General features: G+C 37.9%; 1 protein-coding gene and 1 pseudogene across 1 annotated transcript in view; one reads left to right on the top strand and one right to left on the bottom strand.

The window, feature by feature from the left end:
- Nucleotides 1-25,368, bottom strand: part of LOC136879362 (E3 ubiquitin-protein ligase TTC3) — a 349,380-nt gene that overhangs the window by 45,626 nt on the left and 278,386 nt on the right. The window contains exons 27-28 of the mRNA XM_068229092.1: nt 22,347-22,445; nt 7,849-7,979 (exon numbers count right to left, since the gene is read on the bottom strand). Coding sequence (XP_068085193.1) covers nt 7,849-7,979; nt 22,347-22,445 — 230 coding nt within the window. The remainder of the gene's footprint in view (nt 1-7,848; nt 7,980-22,346; nt 22,446-25,368) is intronic.
- On the top strand, nt 199-924 carry LOC137501869 (piggyBac transposable element-derived protein 4-like; annotated as a pseudogene).

Genomic DNA, 25,368 nt, shown 5'->3' with positions numbered 1-25,368 from the left:
CCTCTAAAAGCCACAAAATTTGGCATAAAATCGTACGAATTATGTAAGTCAAGTTCAGGCTGCCTTTGGTCACTTATAATATACACAGGCAAAGATACCGTATTTGAAACAACACACACATCAACAAACACAACAAAAACATATGCCATTGTTTTATCGCTTGTGGAGCCACTTCTCAACAAAAGATGCACGTTGAGGATGGATAATTTTTATAATTCACCTGCTTTGGCTCATAAGTTAAAATCATTGAAAACTGACTTTGTAGGAACTTAGCGCCTCAACAGAAAAGACATCCAGAGAGACGTGATCAACACGAAACTAAAGAAGCAGGAACTGATAGCTCTGCATTCTGACCAGGTTTCCGTCCTGAAGTAGCGTGATAAGAAAAGATGGCACAAGATTTCTACATTCCACGGGGCAGAAACCGTAACAAAGAAAAAGCGTGGTCAGGAAAAAGAGATGCCTGTTTCTGTTGCCAACTACAATGATCACATGAGTGGAGTCTATCTGAAAGATCAGCTACTTCTTGGCTATCTTTTAGAGAGGAAAAGGATGACCAAGTGGTACAAGTTATTCAGGAGGTTAATGAGTGTTGCAATTTTAAGCGTAATGATCATTTGCCAGAGAAATTCACCCGAAACTACAATAGATCATTGAAATTTAGAGTGGATGTCCAGGCACTGCTTGTGGAACATTCAGGTTCATTTGAAAGAAAAGTGCTTAGACGTTATTGTTCGGTCAAAAATGTGTCCCGTCTCACTGAAAGTCATTTCCCTGAGAGGATCCCATCAACTGAAGAGTAGGCCAACCAAACGATATGTCGTGTGCTACAAACAGAAAATTCGGAGGGAGACAGTGTTTTGGTGTCCAGACTGTGAAGCGGGTCTCTGCTTCAAGACGTTCCACACCAAACTCAACTATTAGGGTAAGATAGCATCATATTATCCACAAGAATGGAGTTTTCTAAACATGCATGTGAAAGTATTATTGAAATCAGTAATATAGAACCAAGTTGTGTTGCTTGGAATAAGGTCTTGCACAAATCTGAGAAAGTTTAAACACCATACTCAGAAAGCCTCCTGCAGCACAGAGACGGCTGGGTATTCAAATCCACTGCACTGAGGGGTTGAACACTTGAAAGGTTTATTAGGGGCTGGTCAACAATGCATGAAACAACTTACCACAGAATCTTCTTTTCCTATCGCTTTTCCCCCACAACTGTGGGGTCGCCGGTGCGAACTGTGTCAAACGTGGATTTGGCCCTGTTTTATAGTCGGATGCCCTTCCTGACGCCAACCCTATATGCGGGATGTAATCACTATTGCGTGTTTCTATGGTGGTTGGTGGTGTGGTATGTGAGACAACTTATCACAGAATAAGAGAAAGCAACACAGGCATCTTTAAAATTATCCCAGATTTTAGAAGGGGGAAAAAAAAAAAAAAAAAAAAAAAAAAAGGAAAAGGAAAGGACGAGTGAAATGTATATTTCAAATGTGCATATGATCATTGAATTTAAAAATATCATTGATCTAAACATTTACATTTTAATGTAATGGGTGTTAACACTGCACTGGTTGAAATTTAAAAAGTGCATGGACAATTCAAACTGATACTAATGTACACAGTATTTACTTTTTCTGTAATTACTATACGGAGTAACCAATCACCGTAAACGAGACCAGCATCTGTCTTACTCAAGTGAATATTTGATGATGCTTGTTTAAAGGGGCCTAACTTCTATGTCATCGACCCCCAAATATTTGGACCCCAGACACCCCTTTACTGCATTATTACCAACAATCTTGACCCCTGGGAAAAATAATTGACGACGCCTGGTCAAGTTGTTATTGTAGTGGGTAACCGGCCAGTTAAAATAAATATTAATCTGAAAATAGAGTTGCTATGATAATTCTGAAGGAGAAATTCGTCTGCACATAGTTTCAATAGTAGACTGCACGCTCCTTGCAGATCTTTTATCTCATGTTCAACCTAGTCCACAAGATTTTCCTGGTACAGAGAGGAGGGTTTACTAATATGGCCACAAGTCTTGAAGAATGGTATTTTTTAATACCTTACAAAATTTCTCACAGCTGATCGTTCGCTGGATGCACTCCAGCTTACATGGCTGAGGGGGGGGATTGTCGACTGTCACCTTATAATGCGAGACACTGGATGTGATTATTTGACTGGACATATTGCATCAGCCATTGTTTTAGTTAATACAAGCTATATGGGCTCATAATGGACATATTACATGAGTAGATAGTTAGTAATCGCAATATAATATATATGGGATGCCGTCTGGTGACTTGGAGATAGGCCAGAAGTGAGGCGATACACGTTCTCTTCACGTTGGAGCTTTCTCGCCCTTTACACACAGAATTTACAAAATAATCTGAGGTTGGAATAATGGTATTAATTATACTGGCGTTATTGGTACAAAAAATATATAAAATACTAACAAAAAAAAAAAAGCGACTCCTTGGCTGAATGGTCAATGCTGAGACCTTTGGTTCGGAGGGGCCCGGGTAAGATTCCAAGCTGGATCAGGAATTTTAATTGTGTCCTATTAATTCTTCCAGCTCGGACACTGGGTGTTCGTGTTTGCCCCAGCACTATTCTCTTCATATACTGACACAATGTCAACCACCTCAAAAATATCCAACCCTCCACATAGGGTTGGCATCCGAAGGTCAGAAGGTCACCTGGCCATAAAACAGGGCCAAATGCACGTGTGACAACTCACACCCACGACCCCACAAGGTGTGTGTGTGTGGGGGGAAAGGGAAGAACAAGAAGAATAAGACTAATGTCTAAAAAATCAATTCCATTCTTAAGTGTCTTTCTTACAGCAGCTTACTTATTTCTTCAAGATATGTTGGTAGATATTCCTTGAAACTTACTATTATTGTAGATATGATTTTAAACAAGGACCAAATTTTGTAACTGATGGACCTTGGATGGTATGGGATGAATATTACTGATTGGTTGATTAAGCTTAATACTTGTGCCATTGCATCTTTGTATTTACAGCACATACACTTTATTAACCTTTACCACTCGTCTGTCGGGTGAGGCCCGACATTAAGAGATTCCCGTTTCAGTCGCATGTTGGGGGAGACCCGACATGACATTTTATCGCCCACCGCTCGTCTGCCGTCTCTTAGCTGACAAAATACATGATGATATACTGTACTGCCATCTTTTGGTTCTGCGTGGAACTTTGTAGAATCCAGATACTATTTAACAGCCAGTCAATAATCTATTATTTAGATGGCAGTGTTGCTGTCAGCTGTCCACTCATGCACATGAAAGCTCGAGCGATAGTAAACATGGTTGCCATGTGCTCTTCTAGTCATATATATGTTGTATATGTCAGGCAACACTCAAAACCACAGTATTTTCACACCTCTGCTCCTAATGAATATATCTAATAGCATTTCACGATGCCTAAAAGTGAACTGACGATGGTCGCTTTGTGTACCATAACCCAACATGTACCTGATGCTGACAGCTAGCACAATTATAAATCAACAGATTCAGATTTCAAGAAATTGCCATTTACAGTGGTTTCAGCCTACAAACTACCACGAGGTATTAAAACAGAGACTGAATAGAGTTTTTCAATTGCTTTTTAGCGATAATTTGTACACTAAATTATTAACGAAACCAATCGGTATGTGATAACGTTAATAATAATAATAAAAATGCAGTTCACCTAGAGCCACCGGCGAGTGCAGACGTACGGAGTGGAGGGTCCCTGGAGTGGGAGAAGGTAGTGTAAGTGCGGAGTGTTGGAAGTCAGCGAGGTGCTTACAGGCAATGATTGGTACAGAGCAGTACAGGGCGAGCATAGGTGGTTGGGAGGGAAGGAAGAAGAAAGAAGAAGTGAAGACAAGAAGATGTAGAATAGAACTGGATAAAATAGGATACTTTATACTTTTTGCAGCGGTGATTTTGATATTGCTTTGGATCGGGGGAGTAGAACTGAACCCAGGTCCAACTTCCAGAGGAAATATGAGCTGGGAGGACATGGAAACAATCAGAAAAATCGTAAAAGAGGTGGTAGCAGAGACATGTCCCTTCGAACAAATCAAGAACATGATCAAGGAACAAACGAGGGAGTTTGAAAAAATGAAGGGGTGGTTTCAGGAAAAGATAGAAGACACAGCTTCACAGGTGAGAAGAAATGGTGAAGAAGTTTCAGCATTTTTTTTTTTTTTTTTTTTTTTGCTAGGGGCTTTACGTCGCACCGACACAGATAGGTCTTATGGCGACGATGGGATAGGAAAGGCCTAGGAGTTGGAAGGAAGCGGCCGTGGCCTTAATTAAGGTACAGCCCCAGCATTTGCCTGGTGTGAAAATGGGAAACCACGGAAAACCATTTTCAGGGCTGCCGATAGTGGGATTCGAACCTACTATCTCCCGGATGCAAGCTCACAGCCGCGCGCCTCTACGCGCACGGCCAACTCGCCCGGTAGTTTCAGCATTAAGAGAGGAGATAGGGAGATTGGAAGAGGAGATATCGAAACTGAAAGCCGACGTAGTTGTTAACACCCGAAGTCGCAGAAATAAATGCTTATTTATATATGGAGTGCAAGAGGGTAAGAAGGAAGATAAGACGAGTATAATTTATAAAGTAGTGGACATAATTCAGGGTAAAATGAAAATAAATTTCAGTGAAGTGGACATTGATGATGTGACAAGAGTGGGAAGATTTAGAGGTAATAGGCCTATCAAAGTGCAATTATTTTCTACATTGATGGCTGATACAGTGGTGCGTAATGCAGGTAACGTGCAAGGAGAAAAAATATGGATAAGGAGGGACATGGGAGCTGAAGCGTGGAGGAATGAAAAAACCCTTAAAAAACACATGATACGAGCTAGGCAGCAAGGGTTGAATGCAGTCATCAGAGGACAGGAATTAGTGGTGACAGGCAACAGATGGAGGAGAATATGGTCGGTGAATAGACTGATGGACCTAGAACGGAGGATGAAACAAGATGAGGAGGCTAAGAGAAGTGTAGTGAATAACGGGGATGACAAACGAGTGGAAGATAGTAGGCAAGTGAAAGATAACGAGGGTAGAAGTGTAATTATAGGAAGTAGTACTGAAAAGTGTCAAGAGAGACAGAGCGAGGTGCTAAGTGGAAGTATGAACAACGGTAAGGAAAGAGCAGTGGACGGACAATGCAGGAGAGAGGCTGAAGAACAAAGGGGTGATGGGGGAAAGGAGAGTGAGCAACAAGAAGCTGAGAGAGCTGAGTGTAGTGGTGTAGTTAGGCAAGATCAGGGTATAAAAGTAAGGCCAGAGATAACCCGTGAGTACCTCGTACAGAATATGAGTAGGAGCGCAGGGAGAGATAGAAGCTATACGGACATGATGAGAGCTATGAAAAGTAATGAGGGTTATGTTACAAGAAGTAAAAAACAATAATATAGCGAGTAAGTAAGTAATTAAGGGCGTGGAGGCTGAAATGTTGTGATGGAGAAGTGGTATGTAGTAATGTAACTTGGCTATTTGTAAGTTATGATATGTTATAGGGTTGAAATGTGGTGTTGGAGAAGTGGTGGTATAAGATGGTGGATGGCAGAAGGTGAGTGTATGAGTGTATGGTAAATAGAGTAAATTATGATATGTTATAGGGTTGAAATGTGGTGTTGGAGAAGTGGTGGTATAAGATGGTGGATGGCAGAAGGTGAGTGTATTTGTAGAAGAAGTAGAGGTGGTAAATGAGGTAGGGTTGGTGTGGTATTGCTGAAATGTGGTGTTGGAGTATTGCTGGCCAAAATTTTTGGAGGCGTGATTGGTATTTGTTATTCATTGCCGAAATTTTTTGGAGATGAGAGGTAATTTTATTATTGTATTGGTGTCTGGTATAAATGCTGAGTGATGGCAGACGAGTGTGTGTTAGGGCTGAAATGTGGTGTTGGAAGTAGAGGTGGTATATGTTGAAATGTGGTGTTGGAAAGGTATGGAGATGTAGTAATGTAACTTAGCTATTTGTAAATTTTGGTTTGGTAGAAGATGGAGTTTTCAGTAGGTAATTATGACGGGTAATAGGATGAGTATGAGTGTATGGTAAATTGAGTAAGTTATGATATGTTATAGGGTTGAAATGTGGTGTTGGAGAAGTGGTGGTATAGCTGGAAAGAGGTGAGTTTATTATCATTTTGTATTGTATTGGTGTCTGGTATAAATGCTGAGTGATGGCAGACGAGTGTGTGTTAGGGCTGAAATGTGGTGTTGGAAGTAGAGGTGGTATATGTTGAAATGTGGTGTTGGAAAGGTATGGAGATGTAGTAATGTAACTTGGCTATTTGTAAATTTTGGTTTGGTAGAAGATGGAGTTTTCAGTAGGTAATTATGACGGGTAATAGGATGAGTATGAGTGTATGGTAAATTGAGTAAGTTATGATATGTTATAGGGTTGAAATGTGGTGTTGGAGAAGTGGTGGTATAAGATGGTGGATGGCAGAAGGTGAGTGTATGAGTGTATGGTAAATAGAGTAAATTATGATATGTTATAGGGTTGAAATGTGGTGTTGGAGAAGTGGTGGTATAAGATGGTGGATGGCAGAAGGTGAGTGTATTTGTAGAAGAAGTAGAGGTGGTATATGAGGTAGGGTTGGTGTGGTATTGCTGAAATGTGGTGTTGGAGTATTGCTGGCCAAAATTTTTGGAGGCGTGATTGGTATTTGTTATTCATTGCCGAAATTTTTTGGAGATGAGAGGTAATTTTATTATGGAGTGTTATGACGGAATGAAATGAAATGAAGCAATGTTAACGCGGATTGGTAAAAGTTGCGGTATGGTTGATTGGAACGCAATGACAGAATAAGATGGCCGGTTTGGTATGCAATCGTGTAATGTTGCTGTTGTAGCGTATTTTGGAGTAGGTCAGGGAACAATAAAGGTGTTGAAAATGCTGAAGCATGAAGGTTGCATGACGAGTGAGTACGTGTGAGTGATAACAAGCAGAAAGTTGCAACACCAGCAGTGGAATGTAAATATAGACCCGGCTAAGGAGGTCTGGTCTATAACTGTAGCGTTAGGTCTTATTGTTTTATTGTTCATCTGATTTTGTATATGGGGGAGAGGGGTGGCTTAGGTTGGACTACGTTTATTAATTTTATTAGTTATTGATGTTTTAAGTGTGAATTTAGAATTAGACAGGGGAGTAGCTGGACGTGGCATGAAGAGATGGAGGATGACTACCGTGGTGACCTAACTTTTGAGGTCACGCTTCCGGAGTATCTGACAGGCTTCATGGCACGGCCAAGGTGTACAGTAGCAGTATTTAGTATTTATTTATTTATTATTATTATGAACATGTACTCGGGGCTGAACACCTGTTATGTTCATTAATAAATACAAATAATAATAAAAATGCAAAATAATTTGTCTTAAATTCCACATATTGCTTTTATTTGCTCCAGTATAGCTTGCTGTAAACGTGTATAGCCTAACAACATCATTTAAAAGCAAGTGTTATCTCCAAAATCGTGAAAGATTAATACAGGTCACATAAGATAAAAATGTACATTTAAGGCAACACAGAGAACTTTAATTTGAGAGGTAAGGGTTAATGAGTTCTTTTACAGCGCACAAAAAGCATGCACCACATACAGCACATACAGAATGTAAGCCATGCTAAGCCAACAGTCATGAATGGATTCAAGTAACACCAATAAGTAAGGAACATTAATAATAATTAAAAAAAAAAAATTACTACAACAATAATGAAAAACAGCTGCCACAGAAACATTACCATCACTAGTTTGCAAAACTAACTTTTAAGAATGTAATTAACGAAAGATAAACGTACAACAAAGTAGCTAACTTACCATTTATATTCTTCTCCGTACGTTCCTTAAGTACTTTAGCCACCATTTCATAAATGACGGGTATAGTCAAACCAGACAAAGTATTGTTGTTCCTTTCCCTAGCTATGGCCAAACAATCAGCAAGTACACTCCTAAAAAAGAAGAAATCAAGATTAATCATACAAGGACTTTAAAAACACCCTAACACATACTCCAAAATGATAATTTACTTTTCCCTCTCCACGATTATCTTAATCAAGAACAGGAAAAGATACAAAGGTAAGTAACAAAATTTGTTCTAAGTGATTTCTAACAAACAAGTAGTATTACAAAAAATTTACTATCTTTGGGTTGGGAAGACTTGAGAATAAAGAGACAAGCAGCTGAACTAAGTGGCATGTATTGAGCAGTCAGTGAAGAGATGTTGTGGAATTATATCAGTACACAAATAAGCGTGAGAGAAGTTTTTGAAAGTAGGAAAGATCATAATATGAAAACAAGGTTAGAGTTCAAGAAGACAAATATTCATTTAAATGAAGAAGAATTACGGATTAGAATAATTTCACAAAAGAGATGTTTCATAAATTTCCAACTTTTTTCAAAGAATTTAAAAAAAGGCCAGAAAAACAAATGTCAAAGATCTACAAATGGCAGGGAGTCTACCTTCCTGGTTTCATCAAACTCCAGTCCCAAGTACACCACCATGAAAATGTAACATCCAACTTTCAAGAAATGATGTATCATTTCTAATTTTGAGGTTCATAGTTTTTATATTTGATATTTATCACCTTGGGAATCATAGTACTGGAGATTGATGAAACCAGCAAGGCTCTGTTTATGATTAAATTGCTGAGATTGTATTTTTATAACTAAGAAAGGCCCTCTGAATTTAGAGTCATTTTTCAGTGCTGAAATGAAAATTTGATTGTTCGTAGGAAGTGAAATAATTGTGAAATTATTCAATAAGAGGTACAGAACTAAACAAGGCCACAGAGCTGGTTAGTTACAAATAGAAGAGTGTGGCAGTGTTTAGTAAATTCACAGAGGCTTGCAGACGGAACGCTGAAAGGCATAGCCGTCTATAATGAATTTGTATGTACGTATGTATTCAATGTGTGCACTGAATATACGATTTTCGGATTTCTGAAGGACAGAAAAAGGTCTATTTGTCACTCCATGTCATATTATGTTGGCATGCAGTATATATAAGACGTTCAGTGACACATTTGGTGTTCGTAACGTCTATCATATTGTAATCGACTTTCTTTGCCCTGCGTAACTTAAGCCATAAATATGTCAAGCCCATTCCTCAAGACAGTATTATTGGACCTTTATGTTTTCTTATATATATATATAAATGATATGAAGTGGAATCAGAGATAAGGCTTTTTGTGGATGATGATGTTCTGTACAGAGTAATAAATAAGTTACAAGATTGTGAGAAACTACAAAATGATCTCAATGTTATGAGATGGACAGTAGGCAATGGTATGATGATAAGCGGGGTAAAAGTCACGCTGTGAGATTCACAAATAGGTAAAGTTCTCTCAGATTTAATTACTGTGTTGATGGAGTGAAAGTTGTCCGACTCGTTGGCTGAACGGTCAGCGTACTGGCCTTCGGTTCAGAGGGTCCCGGGTTCGATTCCTGGCCGGGTCGGGGATTTTAATCGTCTCTGATTAATTCTTCTAGCCCGGGGACTGGGTGTTTGTGTTTGTCCCAATACTTTCCTCTTCATATTCACACAACACACTACACTACCAACCACCACAGCAACACGCAATAGTGATTACATCCCTTCATATAGGGTTGGCGTCAGGAAGGGCATCCGGCCGTAAAACAGGGCCAAACCCACATGTGCAACACATAGGTGTGGGATAAGCGGTAGAAAAAGAAGAAAAAGAAGTTGATGGAGTGAAAGTTCCATTTGGGGATCATTGTAAGTGCTTAGGTGTTAATATAAGGAAAGACCTTCATTGGAGTCATCGCATAAATATGGTTGCAAAAAAAGGGTACAGATCTCTGCACATGGTTATGAGGGTATTTAGGCATTGCAGTAAGGATATAAAGGAGAGGGCATGTAAGTCTCTGGTAAGATCCCAACTAGAATATGGTTCCAGTGTGTGGGACCCTCACTAGGATTACTGGATTCATGAACCGAAAAAAAAAAAAAATCTAAAGAAAAGCAGCTTGATTTGTTCTGGGTGATTTTCGACAAAAGAGCAGTGTTGCAAAAAAGTCGCAAAGTTTGGGCTGGGAAGACTTAGGAGAAAGGAGACGAGCTGCTCGACTACGTGGTATGTGATATAGATGTTGATTTACATAGGCATACCTGCCAACTTTACAAAAACAAAAATCAGGAGATTCTGATATGGAAATCAGGAGATACAATTGGTCAGAACTCCTTATTCTACATGTCTTGCACAGTACAGTACTATGATATATTTATAACACTTATTGTCTCAAAGCCCAACTGTTGCTATACGAGGCTACAAAGTTAAAAATTACACATCTCTATTCCTTCATGGGACGTGAGTGAGATGATCGGCTTCAGATAAGCCTTCCAAAAATAGTATAAACTCATCCTCCATACGTATGAATGCACTTATATGCCACTACTTAGCAAATGCATAGATTAATATATTGCATTAAGCACCCACGCGATTATGCAAAGCGCAACACTATTTAATGACTATTGAATCCACTTTCAACCTATTAGGTCGTGTTACGTACATTTAGCACGTGTTGAAGAGATGTTGAGTACAGAACAAAAATAGTCAACCGGACACCTGTGGGATCCAAACCCACAACCTCCCAAATGTACGTAACATGACCTAATAGGTTGAAAGTCAGTTTCGAATGCAATGCTATTTGCATCACATAACTAGCTGATGTACCCACGCTTCGCTACGGAATTCTCAGAAAGACTGTCCTTATAGTTTTCCCAACTGAAGTCAACATAGGTCATTACAATAACATCAGTAGGCCTACGAATGTCGGGATTAAAAGCAATGCGGTCATATTAAATATTTGATAAAATGGAAAACAGCACATTTTCTCACTTTTAATGAAAAGTGCTACGGTGTCGATCTAACAATTCAAAGTTCCAGAGCTAGAATGACCACGCCACAGACAACCCTGAACACTCCTGTGTAATTATTCTGTTTAAGAGTATAAATGGCAGCAGAATACCGGTACACAAAGCACATCACAACAAACAATTATTGTTGATCAATTTTATGAGCTTTCTATATTGCAGGCCTTCACATTTAGTTTCCTTCCAACTCTGTGATATTAGAGCATCTAATGTAAATGAGAAATCCTTTCTTTCACGACTTCCTCTTGTGTTATTATTCAATCGATAGTTCGTTCATGACTTATTTCTCATTCTTATAATTATCTTCACAATTTAATCACCATCACCACCAATATTATTATAGTCGTAACGGTAAAACTGAATGAGATAAATAATCGGAAATTGTATTCTCTATAACTTTTGTTACGTCGTACTTTTCGTTATGACCAATAAGACAGGTAATTAAAATTAAATTTTTGGCACCTTCCCCTAACCTACCATTTTGAACAAGGTGAATAAAATTATTTATAGCGTAGACTGTAGTTCCTTATTCCCCGACTTTACATACTGATTTTCATTAAATTCTGTTCACTAATGTTCTCGTGGTTCGGTGTTGATATGGATTTACAACAAAAATCAAAATTCATGAATATCTGTTATTATAGCCGGTACAGTAACAATGTATAAGACATAAATGATACGAAATTTAATAATATATAACTTTAGTTATGTAGTATTTATCGATAGGGCCAATAATAACAAATATTTGAGAATTAACTTTCCGGCCTTCCCCTAAACTACCATTTCACTCAGCATGAATAAAATTATTTATGGCCTAGATTGTAGCGATTTATTCCCCAACTTTATATACAGATTTTCATTAAAATCTCTTCAACCATTTTCTCGTGATGAGCGTACATACATAAGGACAAACAGTACGGAAAATTAAAACGTGCATTTCCCCTTGTTACTGTGGTCACGACCGGTACAGAAATATTCCTTTTAAATTCTGAGCAATGTACAGACAAAACTCTTATTTTATTTATAGTGAGATAAATTAAAATTAGAGAGAATTGTCTCCAAATGCCTCCTAAAATCCCCAGAAAAGTCACTAGCTGTTATCATTGGAATTGTCATTAAATTACTAAAAAAGACTCCATATCTAGAGACTAGTCTCTAGAATCGACTAGACTGATGTGAAATGTGAACAAACATGAACATAGCACGAGAAAATGAGAGACAGACAACTGATATACGCGTTGCAATAAATACGTTTTAATGAACATCGCACATTCGCACACATTTCTCGCAATAATAAACGTCGATATTTAGTTTGAAAGTGGCCAATGACCGAAGGACTTCTGGCCACTAGCATAAAAAAACCGAAATGGCAGAATCTGAAAACAAATGTTTGAAGTTCACTAAAAAAATAAGCTAAAATTGGGAGGCGGGAAAAACTGTCAGAAATGATTATTATACAAGACGTAAAGCAGCTTCAAACATAGCTCCTCCAGGGTCACGGTAGATTTGGAGTTTAACAATAGTAAGAAATTGAGACGAAGCTCCCTTCTCAATTAGTGAATGGCTATCAGCTTCAAAGTTCCGCATAAACTCAATTTAAGACAAATTAAGAAAGCTCAAAATAAATACCAGCCAACCTGGAAGGAGTGAAAGAAGTGAACATTCAACAATATTTAGAACAGTGTCAAGGAGTCATACATTTTAAAAAACCTTTTAACTGGAAGACAGATATTTTTTAGTATAATAGAGCTTGAAACGTTTAACAACAACTATTCAAATGAATATAGGTGGGCCGGCACAAGGTTGCACTTGACAGTTGTAAGTCATGTTGGCACCACTGCAAAAATGAAATGAAGAACGTCACCCGTCAATCAGAATCACCAATCTACTACTTTTTATATGTCAGACACAGTTACGCATTTTATTCATGTTAATTCCTATTTAATTCCGTATAGTGCTTATAATATTTTATTTGCTTACACAAATATGAGCATTTAATAAATGTTATAAGGTTTAAGCGAGCCACAAAATAAATACGAACTATTTTCAGTTGATTGTTGTTGGCAATATGGGTAGTATAGTGGGGCCATCTATAACTAGCTTGACTACCGCATTGGAGTGTTGCCGTTATGTATGTCGTCGCTAGCACATGGTCGGGTGTGATTCGCGCGTTTATGAAAGTTTTGTTTTCATTGCGAGATAATTGTGAAGTTTCATTTTAACGAATGCAGTGCGATGTCTCGGCAACGATAACATAGTCATGAAACGCGAAGTTATAATTCTTTGCGCCGTGGCGGTGTGTCCCTTAATAGTCAGGCATTAGAATTAGTGCGGAGAACTCGCGAGTTTTATGAGAGGGAGAGGAAATTCGTATGCTTGCACAGCCGTCTCTCTGTTCCTGCAGATCATGTTGTGGAACGCATACGTCAAACATTAGGGCTTTCAAAGCGTACTGTTATGCAGAGAGGTGTCCGCCTCCAAGAATAGAAGTAAAAAGGGACCGGGGAAGGCTACATAGCAGTAGCGGAAACGGGACTGATAGTAGGGACTTATTTCACAGCACTTCGGGAAGAAACGAATTAAGCTATCTCCTGTAACAGGAATTAATTATTTTCAGGCTGATTCAATAGAAAAGACGGTACCGTACGATGATTACAGCTCAAAGTCCCTTCTGTCATTGTTATGGACAATGTACCTTACCACTCCGTAATAATGAACAAGACCCCTCCTTCGAGCATCAGTAAAGAACTGTTAGTGGAATGGCTGCAGTAAAGAAATATCCCAGCGCATATGTGTATGACTAAATTAGTCGACGAGATAGCGAAGGAACAAGGGCACGAGGTTATTAGGTTGTTGCCGTACCACTGTCACTTCAACCTCAATGAATTGGTACGGTATGGGGTGAAGTAAAACATTACGTACCGGTACGCACTAATAACACATCCTTCACAATTACTGAAGTGGAAGGACTGTTTAGGGAGAGTATTGCTCGAATGGATGCGGCTTTGTGGATGAAGAAAGTTAGCCATGTCGCAACATTCATTAACTCGACAATGGCAATACATGGCATCATCAGGGACTGTCAAGAGTTGATGATCTGCCTAGACGACGATGACAATGACAACGAAGGCGACGGTAGTGATAACAGTGATCTGGAGGGTATCGAGCCTCTACGTGTATGAATCAAGTATGAAAATAAGGATTCTGAATTTTCGTAAATTTTATAGATTTTACTTGAAACATTTTGTGTTATTACCGGTATATATTATTCTAACATTTATTGGTGTATTCAAAGTGAGATTCGTGTCGACCGATTTCTTTAGTATTTTCTAACATCGCGATAATAAGAATTTTGTAGTATATTTATCTCGTATCATTTTGTGTGATAAATAACCGGTGAGTTGAAAGTTCGATTTTTGTCGGCGGATTTCATTTGTTTTGTGTATCATCGCGATGATATTAAAAACATTTCTTCCATGTTTTTAAAAACTCACGTGTCTTGCAATCAGCTGTTGTTGCGGCGGCAACATCGCTTCGTGCGCCATTGCAGTGTGACCAACATTGTGCGCAGCTGTCATGTGCAACCTTACGCCGGCCCACCTATAGATATAGTTTTTTAAGTAGGCTAACTATGTATTCATCCTGTATCATTTCACCAACCCATTAACCACCACATTGTTTTAATATCATTTTAATTCAATTTATATTCAAATAGTTTTTAAGAAGGTACCTGAAAATAATGTACTCAAAAACTCAGTAATTCACCTAAGCTATACAACAGCTGAAGATGTTCTCAAATAAGAACAAAACATGTACAGTTTATAATTAATTCATTTGTTTAAAAAAAAATCAAAAAGGTGGAAGATTTTCAATTATTGTAGGTCTCTGTAATTGGGAGTCTCCCGATGGCATTGAATGACATCAGTAGACGAATAAGTTTGAGTGGTGTCTTTAAAAGTACGAAAGATCACAATATGAAGATAAAGTTGAAACTTAAGAGGACAAATTGGGGCAAATATTCATTTTTAAGGAAGGGGAGTTAGGGATTGGAATAACTTACCAAAGGAGATGTTCAATAAATTTCCAATTTCTTTGCAATCATTTAAAGAAAAGGCTAGGAAAACAACAGACATGGAAACTGCCACCAGGGCGACTGCCCTGAAAGCAGATGAGTAGTGATTTGTTAAGATATGTGAGCAGAGAGGAAAGGAGATTTTATCTTTCCATCTCTGTTAAGATTCTTGTTGATATTTGTGAGGATTTTTCAATGAAATTACCTTTGTGAATAAATCTACATTAGTTATGCCCTGAAGCAAATTAATATCTTTTGGGTAATTTATTTTAACATTTTCTGCTGCGATAATATTATACATTAATGGTCATCAACGTGGAATCAGGCTTTTGTGCAATTAATTGCTTTCTATCAGTGTAATAATTACTCGACTCAGTTTTATGAGTCTTATAAATGTTTCTTAAAATATACTATGTTGACTTTTTTCTAAATTAGTTTAACCACTCAGTCTGGTTCAACATACATATCATGTCTGCGGGACTCTACTAGTGCAACAGGTTTGACGTACCACAAACAGCTGGTGCAGGCAGAAGTTAGAATGCCTATTACACATGTAACACTGCTTTTTTCGCAGGATTTATTTTCACTTACGAATCGAGAAGTTAAGTACTTTCATGCCATCTCTGTTTCATAATTAGAACTAATATGAAATTGATCGATATCTGTTGATTTTGAATCATATCAAGGTATTTGCTTTAAAAGGTATCACGTCCTTTCCTCCCATCTCAGTTATATTTTATGAACTATATATCCTATGATTTTATGAACTATAACTTGAAAATTCTTGCCAGTTATGAAGGGGAAGCACCAAAAGCAAATACTGTGCATATATTTTTTTGCTTTGCAGACTAGCGCCTACTCAGTCGCAGAGGAAAGATTGGGCCGTCTCATTCTCTTACGGGCGCTGAGATTATTGGTTTGATAGATGACAGTAGTGGAAGTGATGTATCAGAAGCGATATTTTCGGTAGCGATAAGGACAGTGACTTTGCATAGCAAGAGGTTGCTGGAGAAGTGGCAGACAGCGCAGATGAAGAAGAAATAACTTCAGCCGTAATAACTTTGTCCGCTGTTCAGTGGTTGTGGCGAGAGGTAGATGTTGTCACGAGCATACAAAAGATGCCCTTCACGGGTATGCCAGGCACAAGAAAGCATTTCACATCTATTTTAGATGGGGTTTTTGTTGCTATTTTTCCACGACAAAGTGACACGTTGCTGATGAAGGGCAACTTTTGCTGAACTTCCTGCATATTTCCAGATTTCCGCAAAGGTCTGATCTTCTCCTGGAACTTTGTAGTTTTTTAATTTATTCAGCGATTGGTAGACTTACTTTATTGTGGAAGGATTGATGTTCCCTGGTGATGTTTTCATCAGGATATTGGTGTCCAAATTAAGGAGTTCTGTAGGCTCCTCACAATTTAGAAGCTTGTTGAAATATTTACCCAGAATTTCCGCATTGTTTTTATTGTTATGAGCCAGCTTATCATTTTCATCGTTCACCCATAGGGTTGGGGGTTCATATTTTTGAAGCTGTTTTCTGAAGGTTTGTAGTAGTCCCTTGACTGAGTTTATTGAATTCTTTTTCAGTTAACTGCAGTGTGTCTTTATGATGCAGTCTTTTCATTCTTCTTAAGAAATGGGTAGTTTTTTCCTCTGTTTTACTAGATTTTGATAGGATATTTTGATTTTTGGGACTGGTGTAAGAGCCATGCTTAATGTCTTTTCTCCACTGTGTCATCACATTCACTGTTCCACCATTGGTGTTTTTTATGTGGTTTAATTGGAGACAGGTCTTCTGCAATTTGGATTAATTTGATCTTGGAATATTGTTGAATTGGCGACTTTACCTAACACTTTAATTTTATTGCATGAAGCAACTCAAAACTATTGACTTGTTCTAGTTATCTAGCTGAAAGATAATTTTATGTAACATTCTATTAATGTTACAGAATTTGAAGAAGCCTATTGAGAATTATTTGAATTTAACACATTGTAAAAATTGGCTGTAACCATTTAATAGAATTCAGAATCCTTGAGGTCACTCACACTAGGGAACTTCTAATGTGAAAATATGTACTTGATTAATTATTAATTGCTTTAAATTTTGAAGGTATATAATTTCAAGTCATCACCACAAAAAAGACCCCGGCCTTGAACATGCTCTGCAGAAATTGATCTTGATTTTTATTTGGTTGGAACATATACCGTGTAACAGACAAGTTATGGTGTAACATGTGATTATGAAATTATTCTTGAAGGAAGTCACTGTGTTATTCCATTGGTTATATTGTCATTTAAATTAATATTTGCACCGCTACAAGTTCACTTGATAAAATTAATTAAAATTCATCCACAGATCACCAAAGAGTGATCAGGTTTAGTGGAACATCGACACAGGCAGCCTAAATGGCATCAAATCAAATTACCTGCACACAATAGCTGAGGCCATACAATTTTCATCATCATCATCATCATCATCTGATTTTCTCCATCCAGTCAGAATCTTGTGCTTGAATGAAGATACCAAATGGAAAGTTTTCTTTCAGAAATTATATTCTTTTCAGAACCACAAACTGGGAGAGCTTGGTTCTGTCAGCCAATACGCATACTATTACCCTGCAGCATTGCTTTTCCTTACCACCTACTCTGATGGCAACACTTTTAAGCCAGTGATATGAACAATATTTTCTAATGATGTTGTGAAATACACGTGAGGAGTATTTGCACTTCCAAAAAATAAATCAGCATTTCGTCCAAAAGCATTACAGTAGTAGAATATTTTAGATTGCCATGAGCAAACCAGGCCTGAAAGATGCAATTCCTTAAAAGTTGTACCAAACACCTTTTGAACAGATACTCATGTGTGTCAGGTCAGCATTCCCAATATGAGAAAGCAAATGAGAATTTTGCTTCTGCAAATGAATAATGTGGCAAATGTGCACAAATCTATTTCTTCAATGTAAGTTCCTTATCCACTTGTAGCTGGCAGCAAGTTCCTTTGTGATCTCAAATGATTTTAGATGGTACATTTCAGTCGATACACTATAACCTGGTTTGCATCTTTCAGTCACCAATTTATAAGTCGTCCAATTTTGGGAAACTGCACTCTGCTCTCAGAAAGCTCTATGATACAATTACTTTTTAACAATACTTTCTTCTTCCTCCTCCAATTATAAATACATAATTCAGTATCACTCTCGGACGAAGGGGCCAGTACATAAGACATTATTCAGCAAGATGAAATACAGTATATGAATGCCACCTTGAAATACTTGTGGAGGAGAGATGCTAGAATCCCACTACCCCATCCCCAAAGACACTTTTATAACAAAAGAAAAAAACCCAAACCCCATGGCACTACAACCCTTGAAGGGCCTTGGCCTACCAAGCAACCACTGCTCAGCCCGAAGGCCTGTAGATTGCAAGGTGTTGTGTGGTCAGCATGACGAATCCTCTCGGCCGTTATTCTTGGCTTTCGAGACCGGTTTTATAAAAGAAATGCTGAGAAATCTTGCGCAATTACCCCATAAACCTCTGCCGAGCACTCGCTATCAATGAATGAATTTTATGAAGCATGGCGTCACTCTCAGAATTCAAAACAAGTTTGAAGTAATAGCCAATTCTGTCGCACTAAAAGATCCTAGCTGAAACCAGTTCTAACCTTATATGCGTTTTGGGATCCTAAACAATTTCTTCCCTTAACAACTTAGTTCATTGTTTCAGAATCCCTTCATATGTGATTGGATTTACCCATTTCATCCACATCATTTTGTATTATCATATTTTTTAAAAATTTTATTATTCTGCACTTCTACACAGTACCACACTGCACAGAAAATTCTTCAGAAATACATCATTTCTTTCATGTGATAATCTACATCTTAGTCTGCTCTCAATTATTCTACTACCCATATAGCAGTAAATCCGAATCTGGTGCCTCTTACATCACCCGAGTTCTTTCTGCTGCATTTAATTGCCTTTTTCGTTCAGATAGGTTTTTTTTGTTCTCCTTGGAGCATGCCATTGTCATTCAACGTCTAATTTTGATTTTATTTCCCCTTGTTGAACCGTGATTAATTTCTTCAACATCTCATTTTGGTTTGATTTCCTCTCTTTGAATTGAGATTAAATTTCTGAATATAAATTATAAAATAGTGTAATGCATTAGCAACAATGGTATAGAAGAAATCAAACTGTTTGAGCCAATCTTTCTGGCTTAAGATGGAACCTTGACCTGCCAGATTTCTTTTTTTTTTTTTTTTTTGCGACAATGGGATAGGAAAGGCCTAGGAATGGGAAGGAAGCGGCCATGGCCTTCACTAAGGTACAGGTACAGGTGCATGGTGTGAAAATGGGAAACCACAGAAAACCATCTTCAGGGCTGCTGACAGCGGGGTTCGAACCAACTATCTCCCGGGTGCAAGCACACAGCTGCGCGCCCCTAACCGCTCGGCCAACTCGCCCGATCCTACCATAATCGCTCCAAACTCTTGGCCTTCTGTGAACACATATACAACAGCACCCACCACGCATGGATATCAGCACAGATCTTAAAATATTACACATTAAAAAAAAAAAAACACTGAGTGTAAAGGAGGCAATAAGAAATCCAGGCTATTATCAATAAGGTACAGTGAAACTTTCAAGATACAATCTTCACACGTAGAATAAGAAAATATGTTATGTGGACCTGGGTTTGGAAATGCTTTACTTCCATGTTAGAACTCTTTTCTACAACTCTACACGGTACATTCATCATGGGAAACACACAGGAACAGAACGTGCAAGAATATCACATGAAATTCTTCCTTACATTAAATGGTGAAAATGCCCTTCGTTAGCATTGATACACGCATTGAATCGCTGCGAATGCATCCAGGATTCAATGCGAGACAATGAACTGGTACAGTGAAACCTCGTTAATGTGTTTCTCATTAACACTTTTTCCCGCTTGGCAAGTCGTAAATTCGAAGTCCCGATTTTCATCGTATTAAAACTATATAAAAATACCTCACTTATAACGTCACGAATTTTTGCTATTACCGCTTAGAATGATAACATTTTTCTCAGCCCTGAAAATGGCATTTGTCATCCCCTGTGGAAGGAACGTGATTTTCAACTTGCGTAAGAGCCCTTGCCGCAGTTGCATGATAACAGGAAAAGGCCTTGAATTCTTGAATATCACAGAATAAACTGCACCTTCGGGGAATTAGCTTAAGAAATGCTCAGTTTTGCTTGCCGGTTAGCAGTGAAACTACAGAATAACACAATGAGCCTGTGCTTGTATTTCACATTCCATTCAGAAGTCAGAAATTTATTTTGTGTTTAGTTGTACAGTAAAGGGTTCAACATTAAAAACTTCATATCTGGTCCGTATTGAAAGGAGATAACATACAATAAAGGGAAATTTGAATGATCCATCTTTTTTCAATACATAATGTGTTGTTAATGTAATCACATTTTTTATTCAGTACCGGTTTCGGTGTCTATGGACACCATCCTCAGCTGAAACAGGTTGCATGAACATAGATATACAAGTATGTAGTACATATAACAGACCCTTACTAATACGTTACATTAATAGGATGAAGTACAATCCTTAAAAGAATGTAAACAAGTTATGTGCTTGTTGGTCAAAGTATAAAATGAAAGAGAAGAAATTAACAAATGTTCGATTCAAAATGGCAGCTAAAGTCATTCTGTTGCAGTCTCGCATGACCGTGTATAACCTCAAGTCATTGTCTAAGCGTGTGATCAGAAAAATACTGTTTAATAACCAACTGGTCCAAAATAAAAGGCTTCCACTAACATTTGTTTTAGAAAGAGTGTGATCTGCAATAATACTTTGATATTTTTATGGGACCTGTTCAAATATTTTCATATTTGTTGTTTGATGTTTTTAACACTTTTCAGTGCACTATTATTTTATAAGCCCCAGCAGAATAAGTTTTCATATTTGTTCTCTTCTGTTTTTCACACCTTTTAATACTCTTTTCTCATGGAGTTTTCAGTGTGCCCGCAGATATATGATGTAAAATCCCATGATGTTGGAAAAAATCACATCTAGTGTTTCCGTACCCCTGTTGGACAGTTTTTATTCGTGTATTCAATAGTACGTTTTCTCGCTTAACACGTTCTTTTTCCTAGTCCCCTGCAGAAATGTCTTAACAAGGTTTTACTGTAGTTCTCTTGTCTGAGGGTTCTACCCGATGCAAGATTTAGGTCAGGCCTTTGGAGAGAGAGAGAGAGAGAGAGAGAAATATATGAAACATGCAGATGACCAGTCTTTGCAGAGCATCCATCAAATCATAAAGGACATATGGACATGTGTCTTGTTGGCAACATTATAAACTGCAAGGAAGGAGGGAGGGCAGCAGAGTGCTGAAACATTCCAACGCCAGGGAATGGGTGGGCTAATGGTGAGTGTGTTAACACACTTGCAAGAAGCAGTATCAAGTACTATAGTGTTAATTCTGTCGAGACACCCAGAACAGAGAGAGACAGGAGAGCTGATTAGTTAAGCAAAATTATGATGGAATTATGTTAGAAAAAGGAGATGGGAAGGATGATTGTGCATGCTATAGAAGGCTTCTTCACCTGCTACGTCACAGCTCACCTTTTTCATCAACTTGTAGAATTCCATTTATAGTTTTACTAACTGAGCATTATTTCTTCCTTTTCGGTAGTACATCAGAATGCTGCCTTCTGCATACTAGGAATTTTTCTAAACCTTGTAATTGATCGTGGCCGTTTGAAGTAAGAATAACTTCAGGAAAGCCTCGTTCTTTTCTAACCTGTTTCCAGTTGAAGCAAAGATACCTTCAGAAGAAGGGAACTACCAACACCTTTTTACCACATGCATATTCATTACACAATAATCATAATACTGTTAATTCAGGTCTTTTGAACACAAAGAAAACAAGAAAGCCACTCAAATTCCAACAAACATTAAAGTAAAAGTCGTCTGTGAGCCATAATGAGTAATTTTCCAAAGTAATTTCGAAAGTTTTAACCTATATCTACCATTTCCTAGTTTTTTTTTAAATCCCCTTCAGCAACAAACAAAAATTTAATTTAAGGTTCCACTTATGCAAGTACCATTCTTCCAACAGACAAACAGATTTCAATACAGATAGAGATAATTTATCCTGGCAAAGTTAGGGACAACTGTCCCTGTCTTACAGTTAACCAGTACCACAATTAGACTGATAAATAACTAACTAGAAATATTAAAATGTAACCACTCATAAACTTAGGACTATTGAACTATAGCTAATAATAACTACTTATAAAATACAAGTTGTAAAAGTCACGGGGAAAGAGCACAATATTACAGAAAAGAAGTACTCACTCATCTGCTGTGCGAAAAGTATCTTTGAGGGCATTCAGCAACTTCTGATACCTCCACATCTTCTGTGAAGAAGTTGGCTGACTTTTCACTTCTGAATTCCTGTAAATGTGACAAACATTTTTATTAATTAACACTAAACAATTAATAAATGACTAAAAGCATTAGTATATCAACATAGTTTAACCTCAGAGCCAATAACTCCTGGATAATTTACAGTAAACACTTATATAGCATCTGAAGAGTTTGAGTGGTGTGGGCGGCAGTATGTGGACTCGTATTGTCATGCAACAAAAGAACTTCCGACAATCAATCTCTGCGTTTGTTGCACATTGCAGGTTTCAGCTTGTTTACCAGCATATCACTAACATTCACTGTTTCCCCCCCTTTTCCTGGTAATGTTCCAGGATTAGCCCTTGAGAGTCCCAAAATGCTGTATCACTTTTCCTACAGAAGTTTTAATCTTGAATTTCATTTTGACTGGTGATCTAGGATGCTTCCATTCCATGCTCTGACGTTCGCTCTCTGGTTCAAAGTGGTGAACTCAGGTTTCAACTCCAGTGATGATCCGTTTCAGAAACATTTCACCTTCGTTAGCATGATGGTTCAGTAGGTGCTGAAAAATTCTCATGATTGCACTCCTGTGATTCAATGAATTGTTTTGGAACCCATCTCGAACAGACTTTGTGAAAGTTAAGCCTGTTATGCACAATTTCACACGTAGAACAATGGCTAATGTGGATATAGTCTGCCACGTCATCAACAATCACCTGTCTGTTATTCAGAATCATATCACACACTTGTTCAATATATCAGTAATGGCTGCAGATGGACACCCGGATCTCTCCTAATCCTACACACTCGTGCGACCCCTTTTGAATGGTTCAATCCACTGGTAAACCCTTTGCTGTGGCAAAACATTGTTCCTGTATTGTGCTGAAAGTCTTCTATGAATTTCTGCTCCTGGTACACCCTCAGACACAAAAAAACAAACAAACCCAACACCACAATGGATTATGGTACGCTGTTCTTCCTTGGTGCAAACAGAGAGTGGCGTGGGCATGTTTACATCGTAACAGTGCAAGCTGTACTGGTCAGCACACGTCACAGAGCCAACCTAAAGACAATTAGAGCAAAATTGCAGATACTTACTGACTTGCCTACGTAGTTAGTTAGTTAGTTAGTTAGTTAGTTAAGGCATCACATGAAAAAACTAGGCAGAATTTCTTGAAACTCTGTGTTTAATTTACACTGAACAATATTCCAATGTCACTAGGATAGATGTCAACCTCTATAGCGCAACGGCTAGGGCCATTAACTGCGGTCCTCAGGGTTCGACACGAGGGCTGGTATGTGCTTAAAATGATACATACAGCTCATCTCCATTGGGGGTGTGCCTGAAAAGAGCGCCTCAGGACGAGGATACGAGTTTATGTTTACTAGCCTAGGTATTATTTTATTAGTATTCAGTTAGGGGCCGATGACCTAGATGTTAGGCCCCTTTAAACAACAAGGAGCATCATTATCATCATCATCATCATTATTATTATTAGTATTCAGTGGCATAGCAATTTTGGAGGCAGAAAACAAGAATTATCAAATATCTCCTTTAATATTAGTTTTATTGAAGAATTGAACACAAAGTTTTGTAATTTACAATTCCTGACCCTTTTAGGTTTTATAAACTGTACCAATCTGCCCTTACTCAATAAAATATCAAAGAGAAAAACTATTGAGTAAATTTCAATAATGATCATATACCAAGCAGAAAACTCCGTGCAGTGGAAATGTAAGAATAGTTTATGCCCAAAAGAAATACAAGTTATCCAATGGATCTGACTGGATCAGACAGGAATAGTCTAAAACTGAGCCTCATAAGCCAAAGAGAACAAGCAAATGAGGCTATTAGGTCAATAACATCAACAAGAGGTAAAATGAAGTAAATTGATTATTTATAATCATAAAAATAAAATGTATTTATGACCCTCATAAGAAAAAACATAAATGGCAATTTCACTATTATTATTTCATTTTGGTGTTTTCCAAATTCGTACGTTCCTCATCGCCAGATGTTTTATTCCAGGCTTATGTCAATGTCATACCTTCACATGTGCATACACGTTATGTTATGTGACTCTCTCAGACTGAACGCTAGCACTGTACCGTGTCTGGGGAGCCACCTGGTGATGAATAAACATACCATTTCCACTTCTATTACATCTAAATTCAAACACCTCATTGTTTGAGAAGCCTTTCTCGTAGACAGTCAAGATTTTCTTCTGATGACACAAAGTTCTGTGCGAAACGTAAAGAATTTCCCCTTATTTTTTGACACGGCATAAGCCCGAAAGCCTATATCATGTCTAAATGGCAATTATAATTTTAATGGAGGTTACTCGCAGCAATTTCCACGTAAACAGTTCCGTAGACCTCTAGCCAAAACCGAACAACCATACTGGTTTAAATGCATTATGTAATACGTTACATGATATGTTTTAGGTTCATGGTAATTCTGTTTATAAGGGATGTTTGACAAGTTTGAACCAAAACCGTGACTTTTTCCTTTTTTACAGACTCTTAGTCAAAGACAAACATCTCCTTTTTTAAAAAAAATCTTTTCCACAAAACACAGTAGAGCATTATTTTCTTGCTAACAATCCCCCACGAAATCTCAAGGAACAAAAGAATAAAACACATAGCTGATGTAAAGGTATGACCGAAAGTCCGCGGAGAAAATTGAAATCTTACTAAGATAAATAAGCACATTGCCATAGTTTCCTGAAGTAAAGAAGAATTAAAGGAAAAGAACAAATCTTAAGAACAAACCAATAAAATGGCGATAAGTGCCAGCAATAAGAATTAAAGTAACTTTTAAATAAAATTTAGGGGATCCAAACAGCGGTATACGCCCCGTATAAAACCTCAATCACCCACGTACACTTTCAAAGACCAAAAATTCAAAACCGTGAGGAGCAATATCTCTGTGACAACAAATCACCTACACTTAACACTATAAGTAAACCAG

The sequence above is a fragment of the Anabrus simplex genome, chromosome 8, assembly GCF_040414725.1.
Source record: "Anabrus simplex isolate iqAnaSimp1 chromosome 8, ASM4041472v1, whole genome shotgun sequence".
NCBI lineage: Eukaryota > Metazoa > Arthropoda > Insecta > Orthoptera > Tettigoniidae > Anabrus > Anabrus simplex.
The sequence above is the reverse complement of the archived record's forward strand: the minus strand, read 5'-3'. Positions and strand labels throughout refer to the sequence as shown.